The following is a 19,832-nucleotide window of genomic DNA, read 5'->3' as shown; positions in this document are numbered from 1 at the left end:
GAAATGTACAGTAAAATGGATTAACGGGGTCTCTCAGTCGAAGAATCAAAAATCAAAACTCTGCTCTACTTTGCCAAGCTTTTGCTTCTAATAGGAAGCTTCTCCAGGAAAGTAAAAATGAGTAAAAAACAATGAGTTGAATATATAAATTAACGAAAAAAGTTAACATGTCAATTTTATAGCATCCTTAAAGGATGCTGCAAAAAATAACTAATGAACATATTGCTACATATAGATTTTCTGTACCACATAGTCTTGATACTGTTTTTTTAACCTAGCCAGTCGGGCAAACACTACTGACTCATGATTTTCAATAATAAATAACTCATTTTTCTCAAGTTCGTTATTCTAGAGTACTTGGAAGCATTACCACGACACTGGTTCGCATTGAAACCCAATATTTGACAACTGAAAACATCGTTTGAATTGGGGGAAATGATGAAAAAATACACTCTTTGTTCTCATGTAAGAATTCGTTTTACCGCTCAAGGATCCGGTTCAACTATTTAAACCGAGTGGTTCCATTGTAATGGCATCAGTTAGTTTTCGGTGAAATACGAGTAGTCATGAAGGTACGTTATCTAATTATGTCTCCTGTTCTATGTTAATTTATTCGCATTTACTCATTCATGCTGAAATTGAACCTCTGAAGTATTTTCTATCGGATAAATGTAATTCTAAAGCACAATACATTAGAATTTTCTGCTTTCAAAATCTTCTCAACTTCCATATACATTAGGTACTTTGAAATACTGAAAAGGATTCACCTTTTAGGAATATTCAAACCTTTAAAGTTCTTATTTGTTGTAATTAACACTTTCGCACAGGCACCGATCTGAGAACGTCTTAAGGTTTTTCCTGTAGTATTTGTGTTTTGTCCTTAAAAAAAATTCGTGTGAATTTTCACTTCTGAATTCAATACACGGATCTAGGGAATTTGTCTAATTCTGATCAATACGTTAGATTTATCTCAGTTATTCATGGAATACTGAAGTACATAAATATTTTTTTCATTCCAAATTTTCCCATTTCAAAATTATAAACAGAAAAATGTAGATGACCTTTTCCCAAATCATTTTCTTCCATTCATTCTGTTGGATTCAAAATGTATGTTTTTATTATTCCCTCTGTATATAGATTTTTTATTTATTTTATGTGATTAGAAAGAAGATGTTGATGACAGTTGTCAAAAAATAATAAATTTAAATACGTCAGTAAGACTTTATTTGATAATAAATTATATCCATCCCATATTTAAAACATTCTGTGACCAACGTATTACCTTATTTATTGATTCTCACATAAAACTGAAGTATTATCAAACTGCCTGATGTACTGAGTAGATCAAAGGATCAAATCAAATCGAATCAGTTTTCATGTTCCTTCTTTGTAGGGTGGAACAGTATTAAATTTGTTTTTCCAGCGTTGAAATACAGACGAATTTCATTAAACCAAGCAACTAGTTGTTTCGAAGCAGATTCACAAGTTTCTTTCAAGGTATCGAGATTTTTGTGAGATATAAGTAAAGAGGTATCATCAGCATAAATTGTAAGTCCTACGTTTGGAAACGATTCCGTTATTTCATTAATGTATGAAATGAAGAGAACCGGGCCTAAGACAGAGCCCTGCGGGACGCCCATATCAATTCAAACCTCAGAAGATTTGATGTCCTGAAGCGAGTTGTTACTAAAATATTTCAAACTGACAAACTGTGAACGGTATTTAATGAAATACTCAATCCAACTAAGACAAACACCTCTAATACCATAATTGTATGACTTCGATATGAGAATATCATGATCAACACAGTCGAAAGCTCGACTTAGGTAACAGAAAATGCCGTAAGGAATCTCTCTTCGATCAATGCGGTCTAGTAGATCGTTAAAATAGCGATTGATAGCAGTTGTAGTTGATTTTTCCCTTCGAAAACCGTGTTAGCTGCTAGTTAAAATGTTAAATTCATTCAAAAAGGCAATGAGTCTTTCTAAGTAACGATATTCGAAAACTTTTGAGAAGCTGCTGGAATTTGTAATAGGTCTATAATTTTCCAAGTTTGTGGGCATTTTTTGTATATACAGGTATAACTTTCCAAATTTTGAGATCAGAAGGAAATTTGCCGGTTTTGAAAGAGAGATTCGCTAAAAATGTTAAAGGCTCAATCACAATGCTAACAATTCTTCTCAGAATATTTGATGATTCCACCATTTGCTTTTATCTTCAATTCTGTTCCAGGTATATATCAGTTTCCTCATCCTCGCTGCCGCAACTAGCTACATCCAAGGTGGGTTTATTTTTTTTTAATAAATTTTAAAATCATTTTTACTTTGTTGTTTCTCTGAAGATCATGAAATCTAAGGATTTTTATGAATTTCTTGTTATCCTTAATAAAGCTATTATTTTCGCCAAATGAGTATATCGATCTGACCAATTATTCAATTACTAAGACTTTAATATTTTCGAAAACTCACAATCCTATTTCACATTGAATTGGTCGACAACTAACTCAGAATTCCAAAAGATTTCACTGGATTTTCACTTGATTATCTAGTAGGAATTATGGATTCTCATAGCTGATATTTTCAAAATAGTAATCCCCCCAACCTAAGCTAGTCTAACCATATTATGGTGTTATGACTTGTCAGATAATTTTTGTTGGTGGTTTGTCGAATTCCGTTCATTACAAGTAGCTATCGATTGATCTCTCTCGGATATCTTTATCACCAAGCTGCTGTTTTAAATTGATCTATTTTGTCTACAACTCTTATTCTTGCCCACGAAAGCTCGTCTGTCCCTTCTTCAGATGCCAAAAATCAGCTGTTGTACGTCTTCCTCAACAATAAGGAGCTTCATCTCAAAGATCTCCAGGAAAGAACGGCATGGATTGCAATAATGAAGTAGAAAATCCAGAAACACTTTTTCCAAGAAGGTCCCCACATTTAGAACTCCGTATCCGAGCCTACTTTGAGGCTGTGGAGATGAAAAGTGGATGATCTATGACAACAGATATGTACAAGGCAGTGGTTGCATACCAATAAGCTACCCTGGCACTTCCCAAAAGACTGCATGGTGGTCAGCAGCTGATGTGATTCACTATAATTTTCTGCAACTTTCATAAATCTTTCAATTTGAACCGCGAAGAATTCATTGTTTCTTGGATTGTTCCAATCAATATAGTGATAATTCAAAGAGTGAAATTGAGAGTGAAATATTTCGTATAACGACCTATTGTCATATTATGCGACTTAAGAAATGTGTTTTAGACGGAAAAAAATCATTTTTTTTTCATTCGCAGCTGGTAGCATTGGTTGGAATAATGGAGGTTGGTCTTCGGGTATTGGTTACGGCTTAGGAAGTGGCTACGGACGCGGTTACGGAAGCGGCTACGGAAGCGGCTACGGAGGTGGTTACGGAAGCGCCTACGGAGGTGGTTATGGAGGTGGATATGGAAGTGGCTATGGACATGGATACGGAAATGGGTGGAACTCTAATGGTTGGAACGGAGGGTATGGAAATGGTTGGAATTCTGGATATGGAAACAATGGATGGCACCGAGGATCTGGATGGGGTTCAAGTAAGCTGTTTATCTGACTATCATGAGCATAATCAGTTGGTTTGAAATTTGAGTTTTCGAAAACAGGGTTAGGAAATATTTCAACTCAAAAAAAACAATAAAAAAATCAGTCAAATTATAACAGACGATATCATGTGAAAATCATTGTTGAATGATGAAGGCTTCGTTATAGTGCCCTGCGAAACACCATACGTTTTCTCGGGTTATTCTCTTCTTCAGCAATTTTTATTAGTTGTAGAAAAAGTGATTGTATATAATCAATCGTATCAAAAGCCTTTGTGAGATCCATAAATACGCAAATAGCATGTTTTTGCTTACCAATATAATAGCTCAATTCAGATATTACTCCTGTAACTATTTATTTGTTGCTAACTTGAGCACATTCAGTCATTATTTATATAGGTGTAAATGCAATTTTGAATCCGATATCAGTGAAATATTATTAATGTTTTTCATTTTGCTTCAGTTTGGGGTATAGATTTCAATATGTGAATTTTCTAGAAAAAAACACTTCTATGCGAGTACTTTTTGCTAATATTATATCAGTCAGTTGTTTGTATTTTCTTTATGAAATTAGTTATTGTCACAGAAACGAATGTATAATTTATTTTCTTATTGTTTCAGATTCATGGTAGAAGAAACATAAATACTCGTATTATCTATTAGTGAATCAAATTTGCCTTGAAGTATAAATTCCACTTTTGCATCTGTTCAAAAATGAATCAGTAATAAATTTTTTGTAATCCATTCAATCTGTTTGATTTTATTCTGCCATCTTTCTACGAAAACCTTGAAGGATGTATTTCCCTTAAGAAGTATGTCTCTTGTATGTGAAACATTTTCAATGTTTTTATGTTCATTGATATCAAAGTTCTGATGAAAAATCGATTTCAATCATTAGTCACGTGTCGTGTTTTTCTTCCTAGTTCGATGGGTTTTCAATAGAAGAAAATTTGTAAAAAATATCTTATTTATTAATAAATATGATCACATGTGCCCAGTGGAATGAAAATTAATGAGTTTGGCACTTCATCCACCTCAATATACAGCTGCTCCACTGCTTGCAAACGATTCAGAATAAGCTGAAACAAACATAAAAATTAGTATACACCTCATTATGATATCTTGTTGGAGAGAATATGCTTTTTTTTCTATTATACAGTGTGATAAAACTATAAACACTAAAAATTACTTCTTCATTATTGAAGATACGATTTCGGTTTTTTTTTTCGTTGATTGACGAAGTGCTATCAGATGAATAATTGAACATCGCGTTTTTGCATTTTTCATTACACAAGAATTAATTTTCTGAATTAAATAAAAACCGGGATATTCAATTGCATTTCTAATAGTACCGCGTTAATGAGTGGAGAAAACACTATTAGTTCTCTGATTCAATCGAACTCGTGTCTTCAATAATAGAAAATTCAGCAATAAAGCCGATTAGAGTTTGGTCACACTGTTACTAGAGTCACATAAAGTTAACAAGATGGAAAATTAATTCATAAATAAATAAAATGGAGACTAAATAAGTCATTAAGAGTACCTGAAGATGATGCCCCACTTTTAGCGAAGGAATTCGATCCGCTCAGTGATCCAGATTTGGAAAACGATCCAGATTCAGAGAATGCTCCCCCAATTCCGATTGGATGGAGTAAGTCTGTGAGAGCTTTCAATCCTGCACCAGAAGAGCTACCTGATTTCGAATAAGATCCACTGCCTCCCTTTACCCCACTGAATGATCCGCTACTGGAACCGCTGTGTGAAAGAACTACTCCCAAGTTGACTCCAAAGTCAAGTAATCCTCCTCCCAGAGATGGAAGTCCACAGTTACCACCAGAGCAACCTGTAGAAGTTGTCATTATCAATAGAATATTGAAGTTAAGAAGAAGCCATTTTTTGTGGAGTTTTTCAATGGATCTTTTTGGAAATCATCACCGTACACGATATGGAAAAATAGAAATTGTGATGTAGAACTTTTTGCAGGTGTAGGAAAGGTAAAACTTCAGAAATATCATAACGTAGACCAAGGTAGTGATAAATGTCGCATTTTTTTCACATTAGCTAATAGATATGGAATAAAAGTTCAACCTTTCTGTTTCTGTATGAAGTTTTCAGTTTTGTTTTTCAGATTATGGACGATGAGAATTGCCAGTAAGATCCATAGAGAATAAATATTGAAAACAACGCACCTTTGCCAATTCCCAAGCCTAGACCTAAGTTGAATCCGGAATTCCCCGTTCCACTGCCAGAATATCCTCCTGAACCACTTCCTGAATTTCCACCGGATTGGCTCCCAGAGCTACTACCAGAATAACTACTAGAACTTGCACTGGAGAAGCTGCTACTGGACTGACCGCCAGAGTTTGCTCCAGCTGAACTACCAGCGTTAATTCCAGAATTATCTCCAGGATATTCTATAAACCACCTGTTTGGCCAGCAGTATGAGTTCCAGAGCTAGCGCTAGAATGACTGACAGAACCAGCTCCAGACCCACTGCCAGAATATCCTCCAGATACATCACCAGACTGAACGCCAGATCCTTGTCCCTTCACGAAGCCAGTATTTCCACCAGATGAGCTACCAGACGTACTGCCAGAAAAACTGTTAGAACCGCTTCCAGCATTAGCTCCTGATGCTCCAGAATGCTTATCAATACTACAAGTAGTTCCCGAACATAATGGACCTGGTTGTTTGGTACTACTTCCTGCCAAGAAACCACCAAAGTCTTCGTGAGTTTCGCTTCCTTCTGACTTATGGATAAGACATTTCCGGTGGCAAAAACCATCAGATTTTGGTGCTTCTGAAATAAAATAGGCTTCGTATGGGAATTTGAAAAGCATAATTAGTTCGTCAACGCATTCTGCACTTTATATACAAAATAATATGACTTTGTTAATACTGGGATTTTGCTAATGAAAGAGCTGATGTTTTTTGATATTAAATTGATGGATGTAGCCGTTACTACGTGGTAGGAAACTGTAACTAACGTTACTGTAGTTTCGTTTTATATGGACATTCTCAAACTTATACAATAAGTATAAGTATATCACCTTCAAACAAAGGTATAAGTATACTTATACAATAAGTATAAGTTTGAGAATGTCTATATAGGACGAAGTTGCAGTAACGTTAGTTACAAAATTATATGACTTTGTTAATACTGAGATTTTGCTAATCAAAGAGCTGATGTTTTCTGATATTAAATTGATGGATTCAGTCCATATAGGACGGGCAGTAACGTCAGTAACTGTAACTATATGTAACTATATGGACATTCTCAAACTTATGCAATAAGTATAAGTATACTCATACAACATACATACTTATTGTATGTATGTACAACATACATACTTATTGTATGAGTATACTTATACTTATTTTATAAGTATACTTATAAATAAAAGTTGTAAAAAACAGAAATTTTCATTTCTCTTTTCTCATTTTCTGATATTGTTGAACTAAGAAGAAAATAGCATTTTTTCCTGAAGGTGTTGAAAAAAATATAGAGGTATGTGGTGTATTAACAGAATAAGTTTTATATTTTAGATATCGAGGAAAGGTTTGAAAATAGAAAAGCTGCAATAGAAACAACATTTCTGATACCACAACACTTCTTCTATAGACGATAACGATATAAAGACTATTTCGCTTTCAATTCATTTATGGCTATAGCAATAATTAGGACAAAATGAACAACGGCAAAAATCTAGCGAATATCATTTCTACAAATAGAGACTTCAGCCACTGTCGAATATTTGGTGAATGTTGATATTTATAACCTTTTTGATGGGCAACTCAATGCAGATGTGATAAAATTCAATATAGACGATGGAAATGATGTAGAAAACAAAGTTTTATTCCTTCAAATGAAGATTAATTGGATTTTCAAGCGATGAAGATTGCATGGAGGATAATGAGATGAATCAGTATAGAGAAATCAAGAATTTAAAGGGAATTGTCCTTTGCTATATTATGCTACATTATAGTATTTGAAATTATAAGTGATATTTTAGACAGAATGGCGTTCTAGAAAAATGAGCAAAGACGATATGATGAATATTCATACCAATTCAAATGTAACTCAAAAAATAGACCTAGTGAAGGTTCCATGATATGAAAAATGTTTAGGTACTTTTGCTAGGTCGCTATTCCAGAAGATTCTTGTTTAATAGCAAATTGGTGATTTCTGTTCCATATATTTTGATTTCAAATATTCATTATAATAATAAAGAAAACTTGACATTGAATGCTGTCGAGAAAACTTTCACCCATTTGAAGTCATCCATTGAAACAAGAACCAACTCCAAACTTAACCATACCCCTGTGAAAAATCCATGTTGGATATGGACATGCAAAATTTTTGTTGACTGCATAAATCAGAAGATGATAAGATGAACCTATAGGCTTTCCATTGTTTTTTTGCTCAGTATATTCTCAAAACTCATAAGAAAACTACTGAACTGGGTCATCTTGGACCAAGTACCAACTTGCATGAAAGTTTTTAATATGATCTACTGGATCATCTATTAATCTATTGAGGAAATCAAAAAGATGTGTACAATAAAAAAATGATTTTGCAAAAGATGCAACTTGGGTGTTAGAATTAGAATTACAAACATCATACTTCATTCTTTACTGAGAGACTCGTATCTTCCCAATTTGGATGTTAGTTCTGACGCGGAATATATACTGGACAATAAGAAACAAATCTATTCATCATTGATAAAAAAATGAATTTTGTTGCAACGATCCAGAAATATTCGTAATCTATGTTTCAATGAAATATTCAATACAGATTGAAAAGATATATTCCAATCATGGTATATGAACAGGTTTTAAAAAAAAATCTGTTTTAAAATCTGTTTTTTAGCTATCGCCCCCATACGAACGACAACTCTCAGAAGTTAAGAAACTTATGCGAGCTAAGGACGAAAGAGGTCTTACCTTTTAACGTGAGATTCCTAACACGGTATTTTCTGAGTTCATCAAGTTCAAAGTAACGATTTCGAAAAACCTGACAGGAATGCACATTTGTGATAACAGTTGAATAGGGGATACAGAAAATTGTTTTTTTCAATTAGTGAGTTGGATAAAATGGTAAACAATAGTCAGTTGATTAGCGATGATGAGGTTTGGAAAAAATTTCAATGAGAAATTAGATATTAATCATCCCCTTGAACAAATAAAAATGTGAACATTTACAATAGAATGATTGATTACGAAGTGGAACAAGTGGATAGATTGTGGTGAAGAAAACTAGGTTTTTTGGATAAGTTCCACGCACTCCTATGCAAACTGACCTGAACCAAATAGAGGAGAAAAATATGATCCACCTTCAGGGTTGTTGTAGGAAACCGTTGGAGATTGATCGATGGGAAGATTTCCAGTTCCTGGACCAGCAATAGAATAAATATTCTTTTGATATCCTGGCACTTCACCTGATTCATGAAGTTGGGAAAATATTTATTATGTAGAAAATGAAATTACTAGGACTTAATACAACAAACTCAATAATGGAGTAGAAGGAAAAATCCTCAAATGCTCCGTTAAAACTGTAATAATGAAATTCTCAAAAGTTAATGAGCATACTAACCTCCACTGTGGTATCCAATAGTTGGCAATGTAGGCTTGACTCTCACGTCAATCTTTCCAGTAAGATCCTGAGGCTGAACTGGTACTCCTGCACCTTGATGAGACCCATGTTTGTGGTTATAAGAATAAGCTCCACTCGAAGAATCACCGCCAGCAGTGCCACAGGAACTACCAGAACAACCAGGTGTATTATATGTTGACGCAATCAAACTAGATAAGTCTTCTCCTTCACTAGAAGGAGTTTTATCCTGGCAGTTGAGTCCTGAACAACTAGGCTTTTGATTGTAAGATGTGTATCCTGAAGCAGGGGTGTATGTTGTTCCCGTTGTTGGTGTTACTACTACTCCAATCGTGGGTGTTTGTTTATGGTAGGTACCACTGGAATAAGATCCACTGTCGGGATTCTTTCCAGAACAGTAGGAACCTGTGCAGCCTGGTACAGATTGTTTATTGTAAGAGTTTCCGCTTGGTTTGCTACAACCACTACCGATGCATATTGGTATTTCCACATAAGATACTCCAGAAGGTTTTTGATGTCCAGTGTGAGGTTCACAAGAAGATCCAGAACAAGGAGATGTGTGACACTTGCCGGAGGAGCAGCCTGGTTTATTTTCATGTACAACTACGGGAGCTATGAGGTCTATGGAAGGAGCTGTTGGTTTTACCAAACTAGGCTGAGATCCGCTATAAGAGTTTGCCGGGGTATTGATATACTGAAGGCAGGAAATGCCAGAACATTCTATGCCGCTTGGTTCTTCTGATTTCTTGTGACAAGAACCTCCTGAACAATTTGGGCTACTGAGATCTATTCCACTATTAGAGATTTGTTGATTGTAGGAAGTGCCAGAATAGGAGGAGCTTGAAGAACCGGAATAGTATCCGCTTGAGGAAGAGCCTGAAATCAGTAGAGAAATTCTCACAATGAGATAATTCAGTTGCGAATTTTTTTTCACTCAATTTCGGTAACCAGAAAAATGCTAATGAGTAACAAGTGAAATGCATTTTGCAATGCATTGTTAGAAAATTTCTCTCGTGAAATAAACATGGCTTTCCAGCTACAATTGAAAATCATTATCCCAGCCGAAGTCCCTATTCACTTTTGTAGATATGTAATGAAATAATTACCTCCATTAACTTTGCAAGAGACACCGGAACATCCAGAGACTGGTCCAGAAACTTTATCATAGGTATTTGAAGATCCTCCAGTAGAACCTGTAGGCTTACAGAATGGTCCTGAACATATTTCAACAACTGGAGTTGTTGGTTTCACTATACCACAGACACCACCATAGCAACCAGATGTAGAGGGGATAACTGGCTTGGATACTGGTTTGTTATGATAGCCTCCACTTGGTTTGTTGTAATAACCTCCACTTGGTTCACTACATGAGCCACCAGGACATCCTGATCCGAAGACACTACCTTGTGAAGAAGAACCAGAGGAAGTATCACCACTAGTCGTATAGCCAAAAGCAGGTTTACTATCATGGATGCTTCCCGGCTTACCAGGAAGGATGCTGATTATTTCAGCAGTTACATGAGGTTCAGAACCAGTAGTGGTACCAATAACCGTTGGTTCGCCTGAGTGGGTTCCATAATGTCCTTGTGTATGAACGGGAGTACTTTGGTGGATGTTTCCAGAAGATCCTGGTAACGTATCTTCTTTTTCTTCAGTGAAATAAGTTCCTACATGAGTGGCTGGTTTGCTGTCATAAATGCTACCCTTAGAACCTGGTAGAGTAATTATCAGATTGTATGACAACCCACTGCCTTTGGAACCAGCATGGGTATATGTATTCGTTGGCACTGAACTGTAAACGGGAACTGTTGGTGTTTCAACTACATGCACAACTGTTGAAGATGGTGGAGATCCGACACCTGAAGCTACTGGCTTAAAGTCGTGAATACTGCCACTGGGTCCGGGAAGGGTCCTTTATAGGAAGTAGAAGATTGACTTCCTGAGTGAGATCCAGCACTTGCCTGAGAAGAACCGTAAATGGGTACTGTTGGTGTCTCGACTATATGGACTACCGTTGATGATGGTACAGTTGGATTTCCACCTCCTGGGTTCACTGGTTTGAAATCGTGAATACTACCATCAGGCCCTGGGAATTGTCCTTTATAAGAAGTGGTAGAAGAACCGCCTGAGTAAGTACCAGAACTTGACTGTGAGGAACCTCCAGAGATATAACCAACACCATGATTCGTTGAATCTTTCACAATGTTTGGAAAAGTAGGGTATTTGTTGACACCAATAGTACCACCATATTTCGAAGAACCTGTGAGAACAGTTACATTTTTTAATTTTCCTTGATAGGCAACATGTTTATTCACGATAAAATTTGGGTTATGCAAGGAATGTTTTTTTACCTTGTTGAACACCATGATCTGAATGTAGTGAAGTTCCACTGAGAGGCACGGTTCCTTCCGGAGAACTCAAATCGTAACTTTGTCCTGATGATGATGATTCCGAACCTGGCAAAGAATTAGGATGTGCTCCACTTCCTGGAAATGATCCTGTCCCAGTTACTGATCCAGAATATGATGTCGAACCCGCACCAGCACTAGATTTTGCTGATGATGCACTTCCTATCAATGAGAATGAAAATTTTATTCAACAAGTAGGGGACATTTAAGATTTCTCCCAGATTATTGATAGTTGACGTTCATTATAGTGTTTTTGAAGATATTGAATGGACAGCAAAACGTTTACTTTTCTGGCCTTCAACTCCTACTAATATGAAAATAAACTTCCGAAGAAATACATTTTGAGAAAAATGTATGCATGATCCTGCAGAAATGAAAGAAGAAATGAGCCCATGGCATATTTCGGGCCATCATTTACTCACCAGAAGAAGCGCCATAACCTGGTTGCGATACAATTCCACCGGGAGACAAGGAAGGAGAACTCAAATCATGCCCTACCCCTACTTCTGGAACTTGCCCAAAAGAGCCACTTCCTGATGATGATCCAGAATAAGATCCAGCTCCTGCTGTGGATCCAGGTCCAGCTGGGTATGGTAGTAACCCTGGCAGTAATCCAGAACCTGACCCTGCTGTTGATTTGCTTCCAGCCAAAGAAAATGATCCTGAGCCAGACACTGCGCTCGATCCTGCTACTGATCCAGATCCTGCTATTGATCCAGCTCCGGAGACCGATCCTGTATGTGATAGTACTCCTGGTAATGACCCAGCACCTAACAAAGCAGACATACATGGGTTGAAGGATGTACAAACAATACAAACACAAAGTTATTTTTTTCCGTCAATTTTCAAACTGAAGAAATAGCAAATTTTTATGGTAACAATCGATTTTTTTTCTAGTCTGCAGAAAATGTTACTGCCTCATTGGTTTCCCTAGAGGTGTCTTGCCTACATCAGAGCTTCCTCTGTATGTTCTGTATATCCTGTGAAGATCAGTCTAGGATTTAGTACCACTCCCAGATGATCCACCTTCAGCAGCTCGACTTTTCAAAGGACACCATGGTCTTCTTGGCGAATGGTCAATTCAAATCGGTGGTTGGTTCAACTTCTAATGATATTTGAAACTTGCTGCATGTATCCTGTCCTAAGTATATTATAATATTTATCCTGGACTGCATTGTCCAGTACTTTATTCATTATGGTCCAGAAGTTCAGAAGTAAGTACATAGGTCCAGGGTGTGTGAGTTCATTTTACCCCACAATCCTTCGCGAATAACATCACAATCAGATCAATCTTTCTGTTGAAGGAAACTTTGACAGTGTTTTGCTAAAATTCACAGACATCTGCTCTCTCTAACACCGACGAATAACATTATCCAACCGTCTTTTGAGGATATAACAGGCTACCCTTTCCGACATAGTCCATGCCAGGATGATGATAAAGTCATCTGCATAAGCTTGCAGATCTACTTATCTTGTCAAGGAATTCAAGCAGATTGTCCAACAAAAGTAACCACAGAAAGGTGGATAGAACCCCATCGTCAGGGCAGTCATGGTCTCATCTTGAACAGTCGTAGTCGCTTTCCTGTAATGAGAAACTCATCCATTACACGTAAGCAAAATATTTGCTTATTTTGCTTTACATTCACTACTGCACAGCTATTTCCTCTGACCTACAACTTGAGATCTGTATGATTTATTCATAGAACACAAGCTATTTTTGAGTTTTTTCACTTTTTGATGTCCAATATACGTGAATACAACTTGTTACCAGGTCTGCTAATGAACTCACTACAAAGGCTAAGAAGAACCAAAAATAATAGCATTGCTGATAATTTCTTGAATCGACTTATTACATTTCAATGTTCGCCAATGGAAAAATAGAGGCCCCTACTGTGGGCTTCCGTTGCAGATGTCAATGGGACAATCTGAGGTGTTTTTTTCAAGTAGGGGCCAGTTTTCATTGATAGGACAATGGATTTCGGAAAAATGGTGAGCTGGATTCTATCTGGGGCTCTGTCGTGGAATTTTTTATGTATTGTTATAAGTAGTTAGCAAAAGTTTGATTTAGATTCGAATAAACAGGACATCAAAACAGAATTATGTTACCCTGTGTGAATATCCTCGTTATACAGATGAATTGAGATGGTGGAAAAAAAATTAAATGAGTTCATAAGGCAGTAGTATTTAGAATAATTTTATTGAGCTCAAAAATTTTTGCTCTCACCAGACAAGGACTGTGATCCTGATAAAAGTCCCGGTAGACCTCCTGTTCCTGAAGATGCTCCTGAAATTGCAGACGCTCCAGATCCTGCACTAGCTCCTGATGAAGCACTAGACCCGGATGATGCACTAGCCCCACCGGAATCAGCGTGAGCCTCACTTGAAGAGAACGACGAACTTCCTGCTAACCCATTTTTGAGAGGCGCGTTCAAACCGATGAGGTCAATTGGGCCACTGCCTGAGAACGAACCGGAACTGCTGAAGGCTGGAAAAAAGTGAGTGAGAATCAAATTCGTTTTGATTTCATCCCTTTGCTTATAGTCCAAGAATTCATCTTAGGAATGATTTTGTTTTATACAGTGTTGGATTGGTGCAACCCTCAATCTAAGGATAGGTATATAAGAACATTAAATTTTAAACACTGTCAAACACTGTGAACCCAATAATAAAGAAAGAAAACAGGAAACACTTACATGATGATGCAGATGAAGATGAAGCTGAGGAAGAACCTACAACAAGTAATTAATTAACTGTTGAGTCTTTCAGAAACCATTATCCATTCCATCGAGAGTATTTATATTTTAATATATTGAACATATCATCATATACAAATATTCGCAATCTTTGGTATAATGTAAAACCTCTACTACATATTATTCCATGAAAATCTCGAAAATGTTTGACTCACACTGATTCTAAACCACTGACTATTGTATCAAATCAATGATTTCCGAATTAATTGTTTATCCAAAAGTTCCAAAAGTTATTGCTAAAATTCGTTGGAGTCTACTCTCTATGGAAAGAATAAAGTACATTTATAATTTGGATTAATATTACTTACTGAAACTTTTACTGAAGGATCCGCTTGTTCCATATCCTTGTGCTAAAATTGAAGAAAACAAATTAAAATAGCAATTATTTCATCAACATATTTAATCGTCACTAATGAAATCAGTCGGAAATTTATTACATTATTGGATATGACAATAGTTTAGCCATGCTCAATGTAAATTATAATTGTTAATGAATATTAGCGACTATAATGACAGTAAAATATCCTTCGTTTGAACAATTCAACATAAATATATTGACCAAGTGATATTTTATTAAATAGAGTGAATATTGCACGGTGAAATATTATTAAAAATTTTTATAGAAGTTTATCCAAAGCCTAATGAATAAGTTTCCAATTGAAGACCTCTCTCTGCAATTATTATATCCCATACTTTAAATATGTTGTTTGATTTTTTTTGAAGAAGATAATCATTGCATATTTCTAATGAATCAGAGAATGTTCTAACATAAATGGACCTATTGGTGAGTACTTTAGAAGAACTCGTGAAATCTCCATAATAAACGATGGTCAAAATTACCCGAAAATGACACAAATTCAGTATCAAGTTGGATCAATTATTTCAACTGAATTGTACAAAAATTCAAAAATTTCTGAATAAATTCAGTAATTGGTCTTCCATGCTCAGTTCATTCTGATACTTCTTATTTTTGTTTCACTTCCTTTCCGAGCAATTGTCAAAAATAACGCAAATAGGTAGTAGATTCAACACTATTTTGATAAAAGATGGCTCACCAATTGTGGAGTCATTATTTTTCTGAATTCGCATCATAAATCGAATACCAAATCAATATTCGATAACATTCCAATATTCCAAACAGTAATTTCCATACGAGTTTCATGTTTTCAGTTTTCTTTTTTCAACTAGTTCTGAAGTAATAATTATTCAAGTAAAATAGAATAATTCCCTCTCTCAATATTCTGAAAGCTCATTCACATGGATTCAGGTGACTTTTGATTTTACTAAGTACGAACAAATTTCATTCAATGTTGTTATAATGTGTAAATGTTCATTTCGGTATCCAGTGGATAATTTACAACAAAAAATGGTAGCTGTACCAAATTGTGAATCTCATCAGTTCTCTCTTTTCCAGATGGTACATGAAATGTTTAGTATGACATTGAAAAAATCCACATTGTTGAACACGTTTAGTTAATGAAAATTGTCAACAATTTTGAAATGAATGATAGTTTCTCAATTCATATCCCTTCGATACTGCAGACAGGATTGTGTATGAAATAAAATTGTTAATGACTTATGATCTCACCTCTCCCAATGAAATTCAAGACAATGTCGCAATGCATTACAGAATTACAAAATTACTCCAGCAATGTTAGGTATCGAATCCAAACAAAATTCAATTATATCATCAAATGTGGAATAGAAAGAAAATTACCTAAACATTTCTGCCAAAAATGTTTCCATTTCCTTAACTTCAAAAGCAAATCTGTTCTTAGGAATTGTTGAAAATAGTACAAGGAAATGACATAGTCGTTCATTAATTTATCTAGCTTGTAGTTTCTCCTAGAATTCATGTGTACTAAAAACCGTAGGCCAGCACTCTTGATGGCAGCAGGACAGGAGATTTCAATGCTAGCGTAGGCGAGTTTAATAATAATGTTCGATATGTTGGTTTATGATACAGCAGTAACAAGAATTATTTTTTCGTCGCCATGAAATTATTGTCGTTAAGCTGAGTCTGTTTTTCATTACAGCATCGATATAAATAAATGTCTGGAGGTTAAATTATATACAGAGTGTCTGCATTTAATCAAATTACAATAACTCGATCAGTTCAGGTAATGCCATAATGATTTACGAATGTGGCAAGTCTGTTCAAATTTTTGAGAGCCTTGGTTATCGGCTTTCATACTCAACACTGTAGGAGTTCTTATTATAGAAATGATCTGAAAAATAACGAGAGATATCCCATTCAAGATTTTGTTTCCAAAAAACTTATACGGTCAGAAATAAATAGTTGTTGTGAAATAATCATTCCCCAAAATCAAATTACATCATCTAAGGTGTAGCCGAAAGCCTTGAAGAGGTCAAAAAGCATTGTTTCTCTCTGTGGTTACCATTGCCGAGGCTTTCAACAACGTCGCATATGTCATTGAGAGTAACCCTAACTAACAATTCTTCATGAATAAATAAGGAAAAGCATTTCGACGTGAAATTGATAGTAATGTCACGTTTCTTCTCGAAAAATATCAGTCAAAAACAATCGCAATCGATTACCAATGAGTTTTTTTCAGTAGACAACAGAAAATGTCTTTTCAAATACTCAGTTACTCACAAAACTTAACTCACATAATAGATTACCATTATTGCATTTGTTGGTAACGGTACCTAATCTCATTACTGGTATTATGGCGGGTCACGAAGAAGCAAGTTAGAGGCCTAAGATGAAACTGCTGCCGTAACACCAGTGGTGATGAGTACATACCAAACACTTCTGGTATGGCCTCCTCGATAACCTGATCCCAAACCATAAGACTTTGACATTCAACAACATGGAATATAATTCAAAATTTTGGAAATTGGGAAACTCGCTTTTATAATCTGAATTCGCAATGCAGTTTCACGTTTTATTGTTAACCAAAATTTTCATTCAGTCACATGAAAATGAATAGCATTACAAAAGTATTGAATCAAAGTGACTCTCTGGCTTTTTTGTCTGTTGATAACCTCCGCTGTAAATGATATAATTATTTGAAAAGGAAATATTTCAAGGGGAGACCAATTTTCCGAGAGAACTGAAACAAACTTATATGTATGTCTACATATTATTGTGAAGAGTTTTTATTGATTTATTGATATGTTATCATTGAAGAAATATAAAGCCAACTATGTTTTCAATTGATATAATTGAGAATAGACATTTAATATCAATTCTCAAAATATCTTCATTGTTCGCAGAACCTCATATTGATCATTGCTCTAATATACTTCCATTGCTTTGTAGATATGTATTCAGACTAAGAATATATATACGAGTATTACGTAATTGAGAAATGTTTGTTATTCAAAGGTGCAATAGATAAATTTAAATGAAATCAATGCTTCTGGCTCTTGAATGACTATCGAATAATGTTGATTTCTCATTCAATTCCATCCCATTTTTACAAACTTACTGTATTTCAAAAGCAATTAGATGAATATCCTGTTAGAGAAAACGCTAACTATTCATTTGTTATAGCAAAAAACTATTTTAGAACTTTCTATTCCAAAAAATAATAATAATATTGAATTTTCAGTGCCTACGTTCCTCTCTATCCATACATCAGAACTCCTTTATGGTCACCATTTTTATAATTCATGTAGGAAGTAGTTTTTCACATTTTTACAAAAGTTTTTCATTGAAAACCGGCTCTGTGAGGCCGTTTTTCAAAATAGTTGATCTGATTTTTTTGAAGGAAGTTTGAATATGAATTATGTAAGCAGAGGAATAAATTATCATATTATTCCATCAATCTTTTCCTGGTAAACTAATTGGTTGTCATAAATTCAAATAGTTATCGATAACACATCCTCCGCACTATAAAAAACCGAAATATTGAGAACCTGACAAACGGGTTCAAAAAACATGATCAGGGATTGGTAGTGAGTACCAGTAATTTTTTTTTATCTTTTTTTTTCATAGGAGGATTTTGAAAACCGTTATCATGTCGATGATGGTAATAACAGACTATAACTAATAACAACGAACACCCATCTCACCATCACAATACCATATCTAATGTTAAATCACTTACACTTTCCCACAACAATTATCAACAACAACAAAGAACTTGATACTTTTCGATTCATGGTCGATGTCTCTCCCAACTCTACCAGTTCTTCACTAGTATCATATACCGCAATCAAACTATTTATATTATCATAAACGAGTCGCGGCAACAAGAAAAAATCACACCTCATGGGATGCTGACTTGGCTTCACGGTATAGCGGACGGTTTCTACGAATTTTTCGGACTTTATGCTAATTCGTAATTAATTGTACAGTTAGTTGGTTTACCACGAATGGGATTTTGGATTTGATCGGACGTGGGGAAGACTCAAGAGGATGCAAGGTTTGAGATTTCCAAGATCAAGGATCTTCCTCTTGTAGAGGAAGATCGGTTTGTTCTTCCTCGTGAAGATGATCACTTGGTGATCGAAACACGTGTCGAGCTGTTGAAATTTCGGTTTGGTGTTGGGAAAACTCCAGTGGAATTCATCTTTCTAATGATAAAAAACATATTCCTAAACTGCAATAACTTATAATTATGGTTACCACCTCTTCCTTGCATAAAGGATGAAAAATCTCCAAATAGAGGAACATACAAATTGAAAATATCGATGAAATTATTTTTTACTCCGGAAACACCGACTAGGTGAAAAAACTAAACTGAAATTAACCTCAGACAGTGGAATATTAAATAGTGTGTGAAGCATACTATTTTTTCAAAGGTGGAAACTGGAACATAAGCTCAGTTGATTCAATTCATTACAAACATAGGTAAAAAATAGGTACTTGAAATATAGGTACTTCTAATTGTAAAACTAACAAAAACGCAACACGTGTTGCATTTTTGTAAAATTGTTAAGTGAAAAACTCACAATATAGTGCGTTTTCAATACGTTAGTTATAGATTTTCATCAAGTTTAGGACAATTTCATCATATATACATGAAATTGTACTCATAGTTCGGACTTTCATTATCCAATATGATCCTGATACGATTTGAAATTCCTGAAAGAACTAATAGAAATAAAATGTGTAGCTAAAAATATCAATTTTGAGTATATTGAACAATAAAACCTGAAAATAAATTACAATACAATGAAATGAATATAACAATTGAAAAACAATTAAATTCTAAAAAGATTTCAAACCGAGTGACTTCACGACGTTTCGATTGTTCAATATCTTTTCTAATTGTTCAATTTTTATTTGTTTTGCCTTTTTTTATTTCATTGTAATTTCATTTCACGGTATTGCTTGATATAATTGATATTATTAGCTATTCACTTTTATTTTATTTGACCCTTCAGATATTTCAAATCATATCAGAATCATAGACAATGGAAGTTCGAACTAGTTAAATTCATTAAATATCTTGGATGATGAAACGTAGTTCAAATATGCCTCAGTCTGAAATGAAATGTTTTCAAATATTTCA

At 35.0% G+C, this 19,832-nt stretch overlaps 2 protein-coding genes across 2 annotated transcripts; one reads left to right on the top strand and one right to left on the bottom strand.

Annotated features, from left to right (window-relative positions):
* The first annotated feature begins 466 nt into the window (after positions 1–466).
* LOC111505708 (uncharacterized) lies at positions 467–4,318 on the top strand. Its single transcript, XM_023160562.2, has 4 exons — positions 467–572; positions 2,233–2,281; positions 3,293–3,571; positions 4,196–4,318. Exons 1-4 carry the CDS (start codon positions 567–569, stop codon positions 4,204–4,206), a joined length of 345 nt encoding a protein of 114 aa, XP_023016330.2. The 5' UTR covers positions 467–566; the 3' UTR covers positions 4,207–4,318.
* Positions 4,319–4,523: 205 nt separating this feature from the next.
* Positions 4,524–18,573, bottom strand: LOC111505706 (uncharacterized). Its single transcript, XM_074175227.1, has 13 exons — positions 18,423–18,573; positions 14,655–14,696; positions 14,287–14,322; positions 13,818–14,078; positions 12,016–12,363; positions 11,537–11,755; positions 11,052–11,445; positions 10,292–10,977; positions 9,168–10,061; positions 6,091–6,374; positions 5,764–6,028; positions 5,118–5,417; positions 4,524–4,653 (listed from the first exon to the last, which is right to left on the bottom strand). Exons 1-13 carry the CDS (start codon positions 18,475–18,477, stop codon positions 4,610–4,612), a joined length of 3,828 nt encoding a protein of 1,275 aa, XP_074031328.1. The 5' UTR covers positions 18,478–18,573; the 3' UTR covers positions 4,524–4,609.
* Positions 18,574–19,832: the final 1,259 nt, after the last annotated feature.

This window comes from Leptinotarsa decemlineata, unplaced genomic scaffold (assembly GCF_025532065.1).
Source record: "Leptinotarsa decemlineata unplaced genomic scaffold, Ldec_3_MD MMD2_tig00000882_RagTag_RagTag, whole genome shotgun sequence".
Taxonomy (NCBI): Eukaryota; Metazoa; Arthropoda; class Insecta; order Coleoptera; family Chrysomelidae; genus Leptinotarsa; species Leptinotarsa decemlineata.
This window is presented reverse-complemented; position numbering and strand designations above follow the sequence as displayed.

Coding starts and splice junctions, on each gene's coding strand:
- LOC111505708 (XM_023160562.2), top strand. Junction 2,282..3,292: donor CGCAACTAGCTACATCCAAG/GTGGGTTTATTT, acceptor TTTCATTCGCAG/CTGGTAGCATTGGTTGGAAT.
- LOC111505706 (XM_074175227.1), bottom strand. CDS start 18,477: ATGAATCGAAAAGTATCAAGTTCTTTGTTGTTGTTGATAATTGTTGTG. Junction 12,364..13,817: donor AGGATCACAGTCCTTGTCTG/GTGAGAGCAAAA, acceptor CTGCTTTGTTAG/GTGCTGGGTCATTACCAGGA. Junction 6,375..9,167: donor TATTGGATACCACAGTGGAG/GTTAGTATGCTC, acceptor ATTTTATTTCAG/AAGCACCAAAATCTGATGGT.